Raw genomic sequence first — 18,519 nt, 5'->3', positions numbered from 1 at the left:
GGGGGGGGATGGAATAAAAAAATAAAAAAACCAAAACAAAACAGAAGAGAAAAGCTAGCCCTAAAATTGCCTAACAGACATTCAGGATGACTTTATAGCCTTTCAGTATAAGTTAGGAGGAAGAGATTGTTGTTCTTTTTATTCTTAAGTATTTGTTACACTCCACAGTAAATTTTGTTTAAGTGACATAATGCTGGTGTCCAACAATTAGTCTGCACTTCCAAATTAATACTGTGTTTGCCTGTATGGCCTTGACTTGACTAATTGACTGACTTTCCCTTTTGTATTCTGTTGTGATTGTATGATGACAGTGATTCAGCATGTACAGCATAGGCATAAAAAAATAATAATTTAATAGCTCCATTTACTCAGCAGGTACGATTGACGCTCTCTCGGGTTACTTACAGTACTGCTGGTTGGAGTAGAACATTGGCAGTTGCTTTGCAGTGACAGTGAAGCCAAGACAACTGTGCTGGTACAATACCTTTTTGAAAGTCAGAACATGGTAAAATTAGTGATTAGAGATATTGAACTAGATAGATCTCTGGGTGGGTCTCTAGCATAAGAGAACAGATAGTAAAGAGAGGTGACTCCTGCAAGTGAAGAGCTAATCCATCATATTTGCATGTGAATGAAATGTAGGTTTGTATTTAACAACACCATCTGTTCTGTATAAAGCAAGATCAGTTGTTCATTAATTAATCACTTTTTATGAAAACACCTTATTTTGAAAGGTGGATAATTTATTATCAACAGCATCTAAAATTGTTTTTCTTTTGCTGCTTCCAGTAAGCTGCTGAGTTTGCCATCTTTTTCTGTTATCGCTCATCCAGCTTTACTGTCGTCTGAAAATACTCCAGGATCATTTTTCACGAGCATTTTTGTATCTTGGGATCATGGTATAAACCACAAGAGTTCAGAGGAAGTTTTCAAAGAGAAAATTGTTTCTAAAATAAATTACCTTCTTTTACCATAGGATGAGTTATTTTATGTTTTCCAAGTTTCTGCTTAGACAGGAAGCAATAGCTTTGCAAAACACTAGCTGGCTGAAAGTACAGCAGGGCAATTTCTTTAGAGTGTTTCATGAAGCTAAATGTTAAATGGAAATGTATTATTTAGATTTCATGGTCTCTTTTAGAAGGCATTTCCCCAACTTGCTAGTGCCTCTGTTTGCAAGCAAGGCCTTTTTTGTTGCTTTTGCATTCTTTGTGGTGTAGGGACCCTGTTTCACAGTAGAGGAGAGGTGCTCGTGAGCTCACTTCTGCAGAGCCGTGCTACTTTTGAGCAAAGGCAGTCCAAGAACAAAAGGTTTGCATCATCAGGTCCCAGTTCCCAAAATGGCCTTACAAACCTTCATAGCCAGATGGTGGTAGGAAAGAGAATTGATACCATGTGATTTCTGCCGAGGCATAGCAAGTTGACATGAAAAGCAAATAGTCCTTATCATCCTTTTCGTTTCTAAAAACAAACATTTTAAAGAAATTCTCAGGGAGGAGGGACTAGGAGGGGGAACAGAACTCCTCTGGAAATTAACAACTTTGGGCTGTATTTTCTAATGAATTTTTCACGACTGTTCCATTAACAAATTGTAAACAGTGCTTTGCCTGTTTATTCAAGAATACGTTTGTTTTTTTTTCTCATAGTTACATCAAGGGATGAAATTGGGTTGCTTAAAATGCACAGGAAGTCTTTCGTTGTATAAAATATCTGTAAAGGAACACCAGCTTTTAGGGTGTGCTGGAGGCATAAGGAAAAAGGATTCTTTATACTGGGACAGGTATGACGTTTCGATAGTTACTTGGCATTGGTCATTGACCAATAGATTGAGAAGAGTTTTCACAGGTGGCTGAGTGACTTAAGTAATAAAATTTCATTAAAATCCAAAGGTAATAAAAGATCACAGTAATACTGTATCTAATTTAAGAAAATAATTTGCCTGTTGGTACCTTACCAGCGTTTTTAGAGTTCTGAGTATCTTTGCAAATCGTTTCTGATTTTCTTCAAGATTTTCAGATGATTTCTTCTTTGTGCACCTGGCTATTTTTTGTCAGCTTTTATGATGAAAAAAAGCTTGCTTATATTTTGAATTAATGAATGAACATATGAATCAATGAAAAGAATTAAGCTAATTTACTACATAAATTTCCAAGTGCTTAAGGAAAACTTTTCTGTAGAACAGGAGCTACAAGTTTGATCACTTGGAGTGAAAAATATATAGACACCAGGATATTTTCACTGTCAAGACACGAGTGTCATTTCTGGTTTTAAGCCACTTAATGAATTTGTGTTTCAGTATTTCAGCTAAGGTTTATCATATACATTACATGACAGGTATGTATCGCTACACAATTTATACATTACATGATAAATAACGGTATTCTGTGAAAGGGGCAGAATGATAACAATGTGAAACATACAGTTATTACTCTGTTTTATCATACAAACAGCACTATAAGGGCAAGTTTGTGGGCTGTGACCCAGATTGAAATTTGAGGCTTTGCTGGGGGCAGGAAGTGGTCTGGAGGGTAGGTGGTTTCATGCAGGAACCCAGGGGCTACAGGAACCGCATGGGATGAAATGGGAACAGGGGCAAATCAGGTTAAGGATGTTTCAGTAGGTGTGCAGAGAGAGAGAGGATGTATTTTGATGGATGGTTTATCTACACGTGAGTAAACATATGTATGTGAACAAGTATCTGTGTGTGTATATATATATGTGTGTATATATATAACATACATATAGTTTTAAGTGGGTATCATAATTACGACTTCAGTTTTCAGTTCAGAGGTGAATAACTTGCAGTTATTCATTAAAGGTGAATATGCCCTAACTTCATTCAAAGTTTGAGTCTCTTTTGTTCTTACTATTTATTTTTTTATATACTGTGCTCTACATAAGGTCATTTTATTTCATATGCCGATATTTATGCTTGCTAACTTGGAGGACCACTATTTTTATATACAGGACAAAGGAACTGAATGTTTAATGATATCCATAGAAAACTCTTGATTTGCTTATTCACACTACTCCAACATAGGCATTTTGCATATACTCATCACATCCTAAGTTCCTAAATATATCATTTGTAAACAAAACCATGAAAAGATATTTATGAATGTGCACTGGAGAAAAATGAAAAATGTATCATCTAAGCAAACTGGTGATTTATATTCAAATAAATGTTTGTAAATGGTTTCTTCATGATGTTGAATGGTTAGGTTCAGTGTTAAGGTAGGTAAAAAGTGTGTATGTCTGTGTCTAAAATTTATTTTACATATTCTTTTTTAATATATTCTTCATAATATGATTTTTAGATTATGAGTCTTCCATTCTGATTTAATATATTCATGCCACTAATATGTAAGTTCATTTTCTTTCACCATCACTATTAATTTTGTAATTTACTTTACACAAACTTCACCATTGCAGTCCTGGACATATTTCCTAGGAATTTTGTAATGCCAGGCTTTGCCTGTGTTTACTCTTGCAGTCTGATTCTTGTTGACCTGCTGATTCATGTTTTACATGACCAGGTTTTGTTCACCTGGAGGAATGAGCTTAAAAAGGTCATGCCAACTTTTGCTCTCTCCTCCTACACCATATAGCTCCTTTTAATTTGGAGGGGGTTGGGGGGAAGCAAAGAAAGAAGGTGTTTCTGCAGCTAAGCTAAACTGAAAAAATCAATTGAACGGAATTTATTATAAAGGGATTATAAAGGGATATCTAATCTCTAAAGCTAATACTAGACTTCACAGCTATTGATTGCATGCTAAGAATGTACAAACTGTTGATCATGCATGGAGGCAACAGGATAAACATACTATCAAGAGGGAATGGACATTTAATTGTCAGTAGTATAGTTTTATTCATCTCTACTCTGAAGCAAGGACAGCTGTATTTTACATCCAAAAAGGCATGCCCTAAAATATATCGAATATCCCCTCATTGCTACTGAAACTAGTGTAGTACAGCTGATTATCTATGTAATAATTCAGATGTTTTCTTCAGCTCCCCGAGGTATGTGGTCAATAAGAAATTTGTAAGCTGGCTTAATAAGTCAGTGACGTGAAAAGAGAAAAAGCTCGTAGATTTTCATGCAATTGCATTTTAATCTTTGTTTGCAGCATAATAAATCTGTAGTGCTGGTACATTATAAATGCCATTGTTTCATTTATTCTGGGTTCATATTTCATATGATGAAAATATGGACATACTAGTATACACAAAGTGGGCTCAGATGCCCAGTAATGCCTTTGATTTTTATTGTGGAAATACGTACCTGTTAATTTTTCATTTTATGTCAGACTGCTGAAATTACTTCAAATCGTACAAATTTTGCCAACTTAATTTGATTTCTCTTTCGTAATCACACTCTCTTCATGCTTCTAAGTTTAAAAAGATTAAATGCCTAAGTTTTCAAATTTGGCTGCTTAAAGTCAGGCCTCTAAACTGATGACATGGAACAAGATTTGAACAAAAAAACAAAAAAGCCCAAGCCAAACCAAACAAAACCCCATGTATCTCAATTAGGCTTTCCAACCTGTGTTTACATACAAAACAGTCTGGCTTTTGTATATTCTGAGTTGTCGTGGTTTAAGGCCAGCCGGTAACTCAGAACCACGCAGCTGTTCCCTCACTCCCCGCTTCTTCCTCCCCCTGCTCCTGAAGTTCTTGCTCGGACTTTGGTTGTTTGTTGAAATGTGTAACTCCAATCCTTTTCAACAATTAATACACTCGTATATACAGCAATCTTAACCAATTTTATGATGTGAGGGAACTTAATATCTATATATAAAACCTTTCTATGTGATTCACTGTTTGCTAATGAAAAAAGTAATTATTGAGAGTAGTGTAACTGAAATGAGCAAGTGAGGAACCATTGTTTCTAGTTTTCTTACTACACATTTGACAGCTCTGTTCTGGTTTGGGTTGCACTTCCTCCAGTGTTTTTCACTCATGTCATTCTTCCATGCTCTTATCAAGAGTCTTTTCAGAATTGAATTTAGAATTGAAGAATTCTTTACAGCAGCAGGACTGTAGCATTCAATCTTACTTGTTTGTTTGTTTTAATTTAGTTTTGGGAAAATTTTAGTTTGAAGGACCTTGTATGAACCAAGGAAGCAGCAGGAGCCACAGTGACATCTTAGAAGAATCCTCTTTTATTTCCCACGTGCCAAGAAGAGACCTATCTTGGAAAGGTCAGGAGAAGCCACAGGACAAAGAGACTCATGTTCTAATAGAAGAAAAGTCTGAGGCGGTTTAGTGGCTTTTCAGATTGAGAATATTAGCAGAAAAAATGACAACTTTTTTTTTTTTCTGTCATTTTGTTTTAAAATGCAAGACAAGATAAATAAGGGAGCCTCTGCAAGAAATGCTGTGTTTTAAATTACAAGGACACTACCTTAAGCCAAAGTTACTTTACTACTTTAATAATTGTCATACATTTGCTTTTGTATGTCAGAGTTTTTATTTAATATAAACCCCACATCTCTCTGCAGTATCCTCAAACCTTATCCAAATTTCAGTATTATCTCACCCTCCAACTGCAGTTATTTTTTGCCTCCTGTGTCACCAATGGAGGCAACCTGGGTCACTCTTAACCTGGATATGAAGATGAGTCAGTGTGGTTAGAGCAGAAATTTGAAGTCAGTGTAATGCCATACCAGCAGCAGTGGTTCAAGTAGGAGCAGGATAGGGATCCAAAATTTGCTGCTTCTGAAACTGTGTGAAGGCTTTTGTTTTCACTGCCATCTCTGTATAATGAAGATAATCTCTACAAAGAGGCTCTGATATTGACCTATCACATCACGTGTTGCTTATCAAGCACTAAAGAAATTGAATTTAATTTTATCTGTTATCTGGAGTGCCTTATTAAATCATCCTGCAGTTGAGAGGTGGTACAGGATCAACAGGTTCTGTCTGTTTTGCCATCTACCCCTGAATTATTAACCTTTGGAGAATTACTAAAGCTGTTCTTTATTTTATCCCAGAAAGTTGGTTAAATCTTTTTGATCCATAAATTGTTGCGAGTGCCACGTGCTTGTAATTCTTTTATTTAATACAGTTCCTGGATAAGGAATGAAGACTTAGTAATCTGTACGAGTGTAGAGATCTCTTTTATTATTCTGGGGTTTTCATTTTTTTGGTAGTCTCCCAATGCCTCTGGTTTTAATTGGTTCAGTAAGATTAATAAGTCAGATCAGATAATGAATCTGAGTCAGTAGACGCTTGGTAGTATTTATTTGCCAAGAGATAAAGGGAGGGTGAGGAGGAAGGAGATAACAGAGCTGGGTATTGCCAGGCATTGAAAGCAAAGGCCAGAGAGAGAAGCTGGCCATAAGCAGAGGTGGGAATGGACTGGAGGTTGTAGTAGCAGCCCATGTGCAGGAAGGGGCTGGCAGAAGGGAGCCTGCCATCAGCAGAGGGGCTTGGGAGGTTCTAAAGCCACCCTGCCGCTACCACCACCACCGAATGCTCCATATGCCTTATTGCCGTATTTCTATTGGCAGATGTGAATATCCTGACTGGCAGAAGCATGTCTAAGAGCTTGATAATCACAGGATATTGAATTTCCTGCAACAGCAGAAGCCCTGAGTACTTTCTGCTATCACCAAAAGGAATTTTCTCCCATCTCAAACATATTTTCTGCTGGAGAAAAAGGCTTGAAAAAACAAATTATAGATACCTCCTCCCCAAAATTTTATGCAAAATAATATGCTGGTTTGCTCAAATTTGAAGCTCTCAATCAAGAAATCTTTCAAAATGAATAAGCCGAACTCTTGTTTTTTCAATAACTTGTCCTTATGCTCAGCTATTCACTTAGTGTCTGGCCATGTTCTGCTTTTTCAAACTTGTTCTGAGAAAAAAAGAAACCACCAGCAACCAGAAAAAAAAAAAACAAAACCAAAAACTAACCCTACAAAAAATGGCCCTAGAGCTGAGGAGTAGAGTTAGCATTTTGGTGGAAGCATTGGCAAATAAACTGCTGCTGCTGCTGGCTGATGCAATGTGGTGGCCAGAGCACTGGTGACCTGGGAGCTGGGTACTGTTCAGGTTTCTTATGGTCCTGGTAGTAAATCACTTTGTAGCTTTGAACAAGCTATTAACCTTTTTGTGTCTCTTTCTCCTCGCAGAAAAGGATTAACACCATTTTCTGTCTCATAGGGGTAATTGGTAGATTAATGTTTGGAAAATATTAAGTGCTTTCTGTCATTACTATTGAAACTCCAGCTGATAGGATAAGGAATGAACAGATATTTTGAGATCCTTATTTCTTCTGTCTTTGACATAGAGTACAAATTTGATATGGGTAATTCAACAAAGAACTTAGAGTCATGTGTGTGAATGTCCATGCATTTTGAATAAAAGTTCTAGATGTGACTGAAAGAAAAAAGGTGGGAAAACTGCAACTGGGAAGACAAGATGTGAACTGATTTCCTGGGATTAGTAGTACTGAAAAAGTATCCAGAGGTCATAAGTGAATGCATAAATTGAAATTAAATCCCGGTAGCATTAAGGAAATGTTTCAGTGAAATGCAGACCTTAATGTGTGATGGGAAAAGGGAGAAGTGGCACATGAACACTTCTTTTTGCTCTCACTGAGAAAGTTGTTCTTAATGAAATGTAGAGATTTTTGGGAAGCCTACTCAAAATTTCAATGGTGCTTTATCTGAGAAAAATAATTATTTGAAGATTGCTTTCTACTAAGGTGTTACAGATGGAGGCTTTGTGGTGTGGTATTTTAAAACAATTGGCCTTTACCTCTGGAGACCCCGAGATGAATGTTGCCCAGAAGCAAGAGTAAAATTGTGTTTTTAAAGCATCATTTTGGGAGCAGTGGGACAGTTGGCAAGAGTTTACCAAAGCTGTTGAAAGACTCTGCAGACTTTAATTACCATCTCAATATTGCAGAAGTTGTTTAATTTCTGCCAAAGAAGGCAACAGTTGTGAGAAAGCGAGATCACACTCTGTCTTTCATTCTTTTCTTTTTGACAGGTGAATAAAGGATGCTTTTCAGTATCTCTTCTGATACTGTGACACGTTTGTAAAATTTGCATAGAATTGTAAAATAATGTTTCTTTAAGATTAACAAAGCTTTTATTTTTTTCTTCTCTTTTGAAAGTGCATAGTGTGAATGAAGTTTAAGTCTTGTCATGAAAGAAGCAAGATGAAAATTGAGTACATTTTCTGTTACTGATTACTCAGCTTCAGACATTAACAGGTTCAACCTTCATGACTAGACAACATGTATTATGTTGTGTTTATATTAGAGGCTCCAATAAATTTTAAATTCAGGTTTGAATTCCCTCTCTGGTGTGGGGTGACTGAAGACACAATCTGGATTAGTAAAATAAAGAGGAAATTACTAAAATGAAAATACTGATTCCTTGGAGGCTCCTACCAACTTCAGTAGATCTACTGTGCTGCTGCCCCCTTTTTTTTTCCTTTTTGGCTGCCTCACACTTGTCTGTACTTGCTAAAGCACCAGCCATTGTTTACTCTATAAACCCTGGGGTTTTTTACATTCTTCTCTTCTAGTGTCTTATCTCTCGAGGACCTTTTCAGTGCTATCATTCAGCTTCACATCTCTATTGTTACAGTGTACAATATGTTGAGAAAGCTATTGCCCAGTGATTCCACTTTCTTGTTTGTATTTTTCACTATGTATACGATAAATAGTTTTTTAAGGGCAAAGAGAACATGCTTTTTAAAAATCCAGAAAGGGAAGGATAGATAGTGAAAACAAATAGGCACATTTTTTAATCCTCAACACACATCATGTTACTAGGAATACCTATGTGTTATATTTAGAATTTGGTTGTTTTGATGTTTGAAACTAACTGTTTGCAGTTTGTCTGGCAAACTGCATGCTGAATAGATTACACTGATTCACATTTCCTTATTTCAATATACCATCTGTGCTTTTGGCAGGTTGTTAGCCTGGTTGGGACTCTAGTTGCATAAATGCAAGTTACAAAGAACCGTTATGCCCAGAAAAAGAAATCCTATATTTCACTTCCTTGAGCAATCTCGACTGTTTTGACCTTACACCAGCAAGGACACAAGGCTGAAGCTGTAGCAACAGCAGGCTTTATTTTCTCTGGTGAAGAAGGACGTATTAGCAGGGTATAAAGATCCCTTGCTATATTTCCAGTGAAACTCTAGTATATATAGTCATGGTCATGATTTTCATTGCATAATCATTTTAATTAAGTTTAACGATAGAAGTTAGCCTTGCATGAGGAATGAATGCGCTAGGGAGATAATGAAAGATTGATGACAGCTTGGGGAGCATCGCACACTCTGCTGGTGGAAGTACATGTGTGGAGAGCAGCTGAGCTTGGGTAGCAGGTCAGACACACCCACTCAGACCAATGTCCAGGCAAAGTTTTGGGGATCTGAAAGAAGCAGGATACAGATACATATCCAGAAGCACTTTTTGGACTATTTCTGAGGGGGTTTGCTTGAATGAATAACTTAATTACTAAATAATAAGCAATAATTAATATCTGCATTACTTTTGTTACTGCTAGCTCAGTAAGGTAATTGGTATAATTAGTATACAGCATTGCTTGGTGGCATGACAAAACAGAGTACAGTGAATGTTGACTCTTTACCACTGTGAGGTATTATGTAATTTACACAGGTAAAAAAAACCAAAACAAACTGGTAAGGGGCAAATCAAGAAGGGAAGCCAGCAGTGACAGCTGGGTGGCCTTTTGGTCACTTTTCTTGCATCTGCTAATTAACAGTTCTTTTTCTGTTGCTAAGTCTTAATCACTGATTGAAGCCTGCAAAGAGAGGCCGGAGAAGAATGAAATAAAAAAAGACTCTTAGTCGTTTTCCCTTCAGGGTACCTGTAGAAAGGATGATACTTCTAGCAATAAGTCTGTGTTTGTTGGGCACCTCCTTTACTTTTATGTTCCCAGAGGTATCATCTACCAGCTACAGTTCAGTGCAAGGATGAAGAATGTTAATGTATGTTTTACTTCATTATACTCTGTTTTCTAGAACCTATGAGAACACCGAAAACTTTGAAGATTGCTGAGATACAGGCCAGACACATTGCTGTGGATTGGGAATCTCTGGGTTACAACATCACTCGCTGTCACACTTTCAATGTCACTATATGCTACCACTACTTCTGTGGACACAATGAGAGCAAGGCGGACTGCTTGGACATGGACCCTAAAGCACCTCAGCATGTCGTGTCACGAATGTCAGCCTCAAAATGATCTTAACCAACCCAGAAGGGAGGAAGGAAAGTGAGGAGACCATTATCCAGACAGACGAGGATGGTATGTCTAAATACTGTTACGGAAATTAAATCCAAGTCCAGTCTAGACAGGTGGAAGGAAATGACTCTGTATGTTACAATATGTGTCCTGAAGGATGGAAGTTCTCTTCTATTAATGTATTAATTAGCCCCAAAATGGTAGCTATATATAATTATTATAGCTGTCACCCTGCATATATAGCTGAAACTGTCCATGTAGCACAAGTCAAACTGAATCTTTCTCTTGCAAGAAAAAAGAGGGTGGCTTCCCAGTAATTCCAAAAATGCCTTAATGCAGGTGATGAGAAACACATGGTGGTGTTAGGTGAGGTCTTCTTCATAGTATTAGGTGCAGTATTTGAAAATTAATTTAATTCTGTAAGTTTTATCTAAATATTGAATTCAGTGCTTAAAGACTGTTCAGGATTTAAAACCTCTTCAGCAAATACTTTATGTTGCAGGTTACAGCATATAGTATCTCTTAACTTTTTGAAAGCTACCCATCATATTAAAGTATTATTTTGACAACTTGGGAGTTGGCCTCAGTGATCCTTTTTGGGCCCCTTCCAACTCAAGATACTCTATGATTCCTCTTTAAAATGCTTTCAGTGAAGTTTCACTGACAAGACAGTTGAACTTACCATAGTTGGGAAGAAATAAAGCACAGATGTAGATGTGTTAATGGTGGCATTCAGTGGTTAGGCTGTGAATCTTGGTATGAAAGAGATTAAAATAGATATTTTTCCCTAATAACATTTAAAATGTGGTTGTAAAGAGCAATTTAAGTTTGCTTTTCTTGTCAATATTTTCATGAAATCTAAATATAACAAAATTAAAACACATGCTACCATAAGCGACAAAAAAAAAATAAATACTTGGATTAATGTAAAACTGTAGATATATAAGGTAAGATTGAAAAAGATAGTGTGTTTGCTTGCCTGTAAAATAAGAGATTGGGGAGTATAGCTTTCTATACGGAGAGAAGTCAAGCTTAAAATCTGATGGCACTTTTTGCCGTGTATTTTCAGTTTTATAAGAAATGGGAGAGGAATATGTTTACTGTTACAATAAAGGAGGGAAACAGTTTTTTGAACAGGTTTAATATGAGGAGCTGTAGAAAACTACAGAGACATAGGTGTATCGTGAAGATCACTGACAAGTACAGAATTAGAATATTTCATGCAATTCAAATTTTAGCATTACTTTTTTTTTTGAGGTGAATGATAAATATAATCCATGAGGAATTATTTCTGTATCTGTGTTTACGTTACAGATTTTTATGGTTGCTATTTTCTTTGAGGTTAAAATATTAAAATAAAAGTAAAAAAAAAATAGTTATGTCCATGGAATATGGCATTTCTTTTTAAATGAGTTTTCAAGAAGGGTTACTGTTTCTGATAGCTTTTATCTAGTTAGATGTGTGGAGATGGTTGGTGGTCACCATAGGGGTGCTCGCCCAGAGCAGAGTTGAGTGCACATACTATGTTTTCTGGCTTTGTTGTGGACTGTTCTTGGAAAATGATGCACACAAGGCAAGTTTTGGGCTCAGGCTAACACACCAGTGTGCTGTCAGTGAACTTGTTTATAGACTTAGTGTTGGTGTCAGAGGTACAGTAGTGTAGAAGAAGCCTCACTCACTGGACAGAAGTTGCTTAGGTAAACTATTTCAAGCAGATGATGTTCTCATGGAGGGATTAATACATTCTAAAAGGTACCTATATTTAGAGGCATTGGTGGTAATAATGCTAAGGGGTCTGAAAATAGCCTCTTGTGAGCTCTACTCAGTGATACTCTCAGGCATAAAATGCAGATTTTTAATTGCACACTACTGATTGATTTGGAAGTTTATGTCCATTTTGTCATGCATTTCAAAATACAGGGCATGCAGGCAATGTGCAGGGCTTTCAACCATGTTGGAGGATCAAGGGTGTATTCATACCTTAATCTTCCCATAAGAGCTCGTAGCAATAGTAAACTTAAGTGCTGTGATTGATTGCTTATGTGTATGATGCTGGTTTAGTCCAATGTCAAAGCGAGCAAGTATCTGTCTGATACGTGATTATGTGCCCTGCATGTTGCACATGTGGTCAGATGTAGCCTCACTGTCTTCATTATTTTTGACAGTTTCACAGAATAAACGTGATGTTAATTACAGTTTGAGGGCATTATCAATGATTCATTTAGGAGAAAGAAGTATCACACTATTTTCCCATATTTTTGCAAATATCATTAATTAGAAATAGCCATGGATTACATGATTATCTGAAGCTGTGCACTTACATCATATACTTGTCATAAACAGAAACTTCTAAAACCCCTTGTGACAACAGGTACTTAAATTTTTGTTAGCTTTTCTGTAGTGTAGTGTTCTTTTCAATGCCATTCTGTCTTACAAAAATCTGATCAAGTAAAAACCTGGTAGACTGTTGGAGTTAGAGGTTTTCTCGTCTCTCTTCTTTTCTACCATTTTCCCCTAAACTTCTGTTTCTTTATCATTTTCCCCATGCTTCCACCTCTCTGTTTTTTTCTTGTCTTTTTGCTGTTGTTGTTTTGTTTTCATTTTTCCCTTCATTTCTCTGCTTCTGTCATCTTGCCTTCTGCTAGGAGTTTTTCACATTTTTGAATTTCTGGGATTCCTCAAGTGCAGAGGAACTCAGACTTCTGTGAGGTTCTGGTGTGAGACAGTGAGGATCCCTGCTTGTCTTTCACAAAGGTTCACATTTGTTTAAGGCTGCACAGATAAGTTGGGGTCATCCAGAAATGTTCAGACCTGTGAGAGTGCTGAGTGATAAGTGAGCTATGTGTGACACCTCAAGAAGAACTAATTCAAGAAACAGTTAGTAGAAGAACTGGGTCAGATGCAAAAGCTGTGCTTCAGACCTTTGGAACAATGACTGAGAAATAAAGAAGTTTTTAATAGCTTATAATTCAACATCTGCAAGAAAGCAAAGTCCAGGAATGTCAGTCTGAAAATAGCCTCCTTTTTGATCAGAGCTAGATCTGAATACTTGGTTGTTTAAATATTTCTATTTAACTTGGGTAGATGGAATTCATCTTTAAAGCATATTATAGTAATTTGCAGAAAGCTATATTGCACTAATATAAAAAGCCCTTGAGCAATACACTGTTAAACAAGTTGTGCAAAAAGAAGGTGAAAACAAGGAAGTTTGTCAGTGTTTTTTAGAGGTGAAACACCCATCTTTCATTCTGGGGAGAGACCACACTGTTTCTAAGGTTTGGAAGAAAACTCTTCTGAGTAACCAGGCACTCAGCATTATCTGTGCTTGCTGCTTCGCCTGGCTTGTATAGCAGACGGACAGTGTTTGAAGATTTGATAAAGGAAGAAGAGAAAGGCTTGCACAATCTGGGGGTGAATACATGCTGGGCAAAGGTGATGTTTGGCATTTCGAAGCAAAGTACAAGAACCAGCAGTAAATTTATCACTTGGCATGAATCAGCAGCATGCACATGTTCTTGGAGCTGCCTATTGATAAGGTCATGGCAAACTCGAAGGAACCCTTTGTAAGAGCAACGGTCAGTGAATAGGATTAAAGCAAATAAATGCTTCCTTAACTTTTAATTGGAAACAGATGCAAAAGGCAGTGGATTAACAGGAACAGTGACATTAACTCCGAGAGAGCAGCTATGGAGAAAGCAAATCATGAAGCTTAAAGTGTTTGATGGTGATTTTATAACTAGTAAGGAAGTGTGTCAGCTAACAGCAGGCAAACAACTAATTTAAAAAGGTCTCTTAACAGAGGGTAAATACGCATTTTGGGGCTTAAAGTATACGGAAGCTTTGGTCTGAACCACAGGACATGCTCATTGGGCACAAATGAGGTCCCCTGAGCTTTCTGAGTGTGGCTCGTTCAGCTCCATGCAGATATCTAGAGCACAATGCAGGGTTAAGACACCAACTGTCCACCCATACTCCTGGGAAAGCTCCAGCGAGCTTACCATTCTGGGCAACAGCAGAAGAAGGGGGAAATGTTTAGGTTTTATGTTTGAAATTAAAAGGTGTAATACTTTGTATACTGTCTAAATGTATAAAGAGGAAATATCTTCCACCAGCTTTGAGAAGGAGGATTTTATGAAAGTAGTTGACATTTAATATTTTTTCTGTGATTGAGCATTGTAAGTTTTGTAAGTTGCCTTAAAAAAAAAAACCAAAAACAAAACACCCAAACCAACAACAAAAACCAAAACCAAAGCAAACAAACAAACTAAAACATCGAAAACAACCCACAGCTCGTTCTCTGCACCCCCTCTCTCCCTTTATTATTTACTACAGATAGCACTTTTTCCTTTGTGCTTTTTCAAACCCTCTGGCACCCCAGGAAAATATGGGAGAAGGGGGGATAGGGAAGAGGAGAAAAATGTAGAAAATATACTTTTATCAAAGGAAATGAACAAATAAACAGTGCTTCAAGGAGCTCTGAAAAAGCAGACTTGAAAGTCTACTGGTAGCATTTTAAAAGTAACAAAAATAGCCCACCTGGGAGACAAGTTAATGCAGAGTTGAGCAGGCAAAGATTGCTTGAAATGGCGAACTATCTCAAAAAATGTGTAACATACATAGCCTTGTGACTACACAAGGGTGTGAGGTGAACCCGGTATACTAATGCTGTTGGGGTAAAAATGAGCAAATGATTGCAGTTAACAAAGAGAAACCCATGACTTAAGAGATGACAGTTTCAATCTGAAGTTGTCCATAATGCCACTGCTAAAGTTATAGACCTCAGTCCTTGATCTAAAAAGGAGACTAGTGACCTATGTGTCATGAGCAGTGGCAAAATTTGGTATCAGTGTAGTCAAATAAGGGAGGAATTTTCATGTCTTCAGCAGCAGTGAACTGAAACTGATTATAACCAACCTACTGCCATTGATAAAAGGAGCCTAGATAGCCTGGGGTAACCTATTTGTCCTTCAGCTTGTGAAATAACCCCAATTCTTTTTTAAGATGGTAGGAAAGATTTGCCATTGGCATGTCATTGAGAGAGAGGAAAAATGGTTGCAGAAAGGCACATGAGCAGTTTTTCTTAAAGACATCAGAAAAGTGAGAAAGTGAGAAAAATATTGAAAATATTAGCAGAGATTTATTTCAAGCTTACACTGAACAAACAAAAAAGCAAGGTAAGCTGTTTTAAGGTATTGCAGAGACTAGAAATGCATACTAAGTTTTACATTAATAGCTAAGGAAAATATGGCCCTGAAACACAGAATTATGTACCCTGGCTGAAACAACTTCCTACTTTCATTTCCTTTAGGTACCTGTATTAGAAGCTTTACAGCTGGAAAAGTGATATTGCATATGAGATTGTTTGTTGAAACGGTGTGTTTGACATAATGGTGTCTGTAAATAGGCCAGAATTAGCAGCTATTCAGCAGTTTGCAATGGAATGAGGGCTTACACCTGGACCCACAAGTTCCCGTTATTCCAAAGCCATGAACTAGCTGAAAGCACTTTCCAAATACTGATTTGCGTATTTTGAGAAAGCTGTGAAGTATGTGAGGTTATTTCACCCTGACATGGAGAAACATTTCCTAATCCCAGGAATGAGGAGTTCTGGACTCAGCATGTGGTGTATAAAGACAAATAGGACCCTGAATTCAGCAAATGCAGAACTTGTGGACTTTACCCCAGTTGATATTTGCACCAGTATCTACAGTGATTGCTACTGCCACTGAGACTGATTAGCCTCTGTCAGCTTATTTAGTAGCTTGATTGTGAGCGTTTGTTTGTTACATGAGTAATTTTATATAGGCTGGAAGGAGTGGGGACCTATCACAGGTGTGAGCAGGTCAGTGCCTGCGCAGTCCAGCAGTGGCCTCAGCTACCTGATGAGACCCATGCTGGGATGTGGGCACAGGCCTGTTGCTCTATTGCCCCCTGGGGTGCCCAGCCCAGCCCAGCTCCTCCAGGAAGAGAGATCATTAACCAAAGGGCATGTGCACCAAAGGAGACTATTAATAGGCAATCAGTTTTCTTCTCAATAGCACTTTGTTCTTTGCTGCAAATGCAAATTTCCGAAGTAATTTTTGTCACGATCTTTGATGAAAATGCTTTTACAGTAAAGACTAGTAATAATAATTCTGGTATTTACCCTTATTTTATTGTGTAAAATTTGCTCCTATTTGAGCCTTAGTCTCGAGTTGTAACAAAGCATAAAGTTCAAATGGTAAATCCCTCAGAAAAAGCCAATGGAAATGTGGCCCATTTTAATTGCTTGTAAGAGTTAAACAGTAAAAGAGATTGACTCTCACCAGGTCCTGAAAATGAACATCTGCCTTCAGAGAAAAGCTTTAAGTTTGCTGCTGGTATACTTTATTTTTTTACTACCACAGAGGAATTTTTCGCAGTGTAACCATGCATGTATCTGCACATAGCCTTAACCACATAGCATAATAATACTCTGCACGGCTTTCACAGAGTATAATATTAATAAAATACTCTGCTTACATGTACTTTAGTTTTGTAGCAGGAAAACTGAAGCAACACAAGTTCATATACTTAGTGGTTGGTGTCAGTTAATACATTGTTCTACCATAAGTAATGCATTGTAATATAAATTTCTCGTTAAGTTAGTATAGAACAAGGTTTAGGTGATATTACTTGTGAATAACAATTTATCTGTGACTGTGACATAATTTAATCCAAATATATTGCTCTAAAATGAATTAGTCTGATATCAGATTGATGGTTTGTACTTTTATTGTGCATAGCATTTATAAAAGTCCATCTCACGTGTATGTAAAGAAAAGATTTTCAGCTATTTACTGTACTGATGTATAGCTTCATTAAAAGGGCTCTGGAGATACATGTAAATCCTGAAAGAAGAGCTTGTGATGTTTCCACTATAAAATTGTGCTGGAATTCCCTTTGAATTTCTTTTACATTCCTTTTGTATACATGTGCATTTTATGTTTGTATACTTTTTTTATGGGAAAAATATTTTGTTTATTTCTTTGCTTAAGTTCAAAAACTCCCAGGCTCTTATGAAACCCATATAGTTAAACCTACCTAAATGATTTCACTTCTTCAGATAAGTGTAAATCTTGACTTGTTAGAAGCTGATCATAGAATAATATGTGTGAAAGAAGGAGTGTTTACTGTTGTTGTCTCTGAGAGATGGTGGGGTCACACTTCACGAGGTCAGGAGATTGAAAGAAAATCAGTGGGACTAGAATCTTTTTAACGGGAGGTGCAGAGGCCAAAAGGTCCGAGTCCAACTCCTCTAACAGCTACTTATACTTTTCAGTTATTCAGATACGTAGCTTGATAGGGAATCTTAAGTCATGTACTTCAATTTAATATACTCTTGAAATAGTCTTGAGTCCGTAAGTCCAAGGAGAAGAGCAAGAGCTTGCGTAGGAAGAAGAATGGGAGTTGAGAAGGCAGCAGAGAGGCACTGTGGTGAGCGATGGGGCTTCTGGAGATGCAAGTCTGAAGAAAGCCTTTTGGGCTGTTTGTGAAGAGGTTTCCAAAAGCAATTAGCAGCTCAAGGATGATGTTTACCTGGCTGTTTTTTTCACCTGAGTCCTTGCTAAATACTTTATAAAAGGGAAGGATCTTAACACCACTTTGGAGAGATGGAGTTTAAGGTTTTTTCTTAAGTCCTTAGAGGCCTGCTGGGAGTCATAGGGAATGGAATCATAGAATAGTTAGGATTGGAAAGGACCTTAAGATCATCTAGTTCCAACCCCCCAATAGACAGCAATGGCTGCCTACATGGAGAGAGATGCAGTTTGTCTTCCATGTAGCGTTACCAACAGGTTACCTTGCTGTTGTTCTTTGTTTGGGGTCTTTTTACTAATTTGAGCTTTTTTTAAACTTCTGTTTGCAATTAATACTGACCTGAGAACAAAGACATAAAGCCACAAATGTGGACATTCAGGCATTATTTTGGCTAACCTGGCTGATGAATCTATGGGCCTGCTCACAGATACTCTGTTACTTATGCAAATTTCTTTGCTACTGCTTTTCTCTTTCCTCATTTCCTTTTGCTCCCTTTTGCAATTAAAAGATGTGGTTGAACTGAAAAATGGAAGGGCAAAAATAACTTCAAACCTATGAAAACGTGTCCTTCAAACTCATTAATTTATATTGTTTTTTGTAGGCATTTGAACCTTTATTTCTTTCTTTGTTTTAATTCCAGTTGAGCTCTGGAATAATTTAAGCTGATCCCAAGCTTCATTTTTTGTGAATTTGCAGGGGTGGGTGATGTTTGTGGGGAATCACTCTT

The 18,519-nt window shown here is 37.2% G+C and overlaps 1 protein-coding gene across 1 annotated transcript in view; it reads left to right on the top strand.

Annotated features, from left to right (window-relative positions):
- Window positions 1–18,519, top strand: part of LOC104404858 (receptor-type tyrosine-protein phosphatase kappa-like) — a gene marked incomplete at its 3' end in the record, with an annotated part of 94,462 nt that overhangs the window by 59,472 nt on the left and 16,471 nt on the right. The window contains 2 exon segments of the mRNA XM_010013389.1: window positions 10,012–10,209; window positions 10,212–10,298. Coding sequence (XP_010011691.1) covers window positions 10,012–10,209; window positions 10,212–10,298 — 285 coding nt within the window.

The sequence above is a fragment of the Nestor notabilis genome, unplaced genomic scaffold (genome assembly GCF_000696875.1).
Source record: "Nestor notabilis isolate BGI_N333 unplaced genomic scaffold, ASM69687v1 scaffold12814, whole genome shotgun sequence".
In the NCBI taxonomy this organism is placed as follows: domain Eukaryota; kingdom Metazoa; phylum Chordata; class Aves; order Psittaciformes; family Psittacidae; genus Nestor; species Nestor notabilis.
This window is presented reverse-complemented; position numbering and strand designations above follow the sequence as displayed.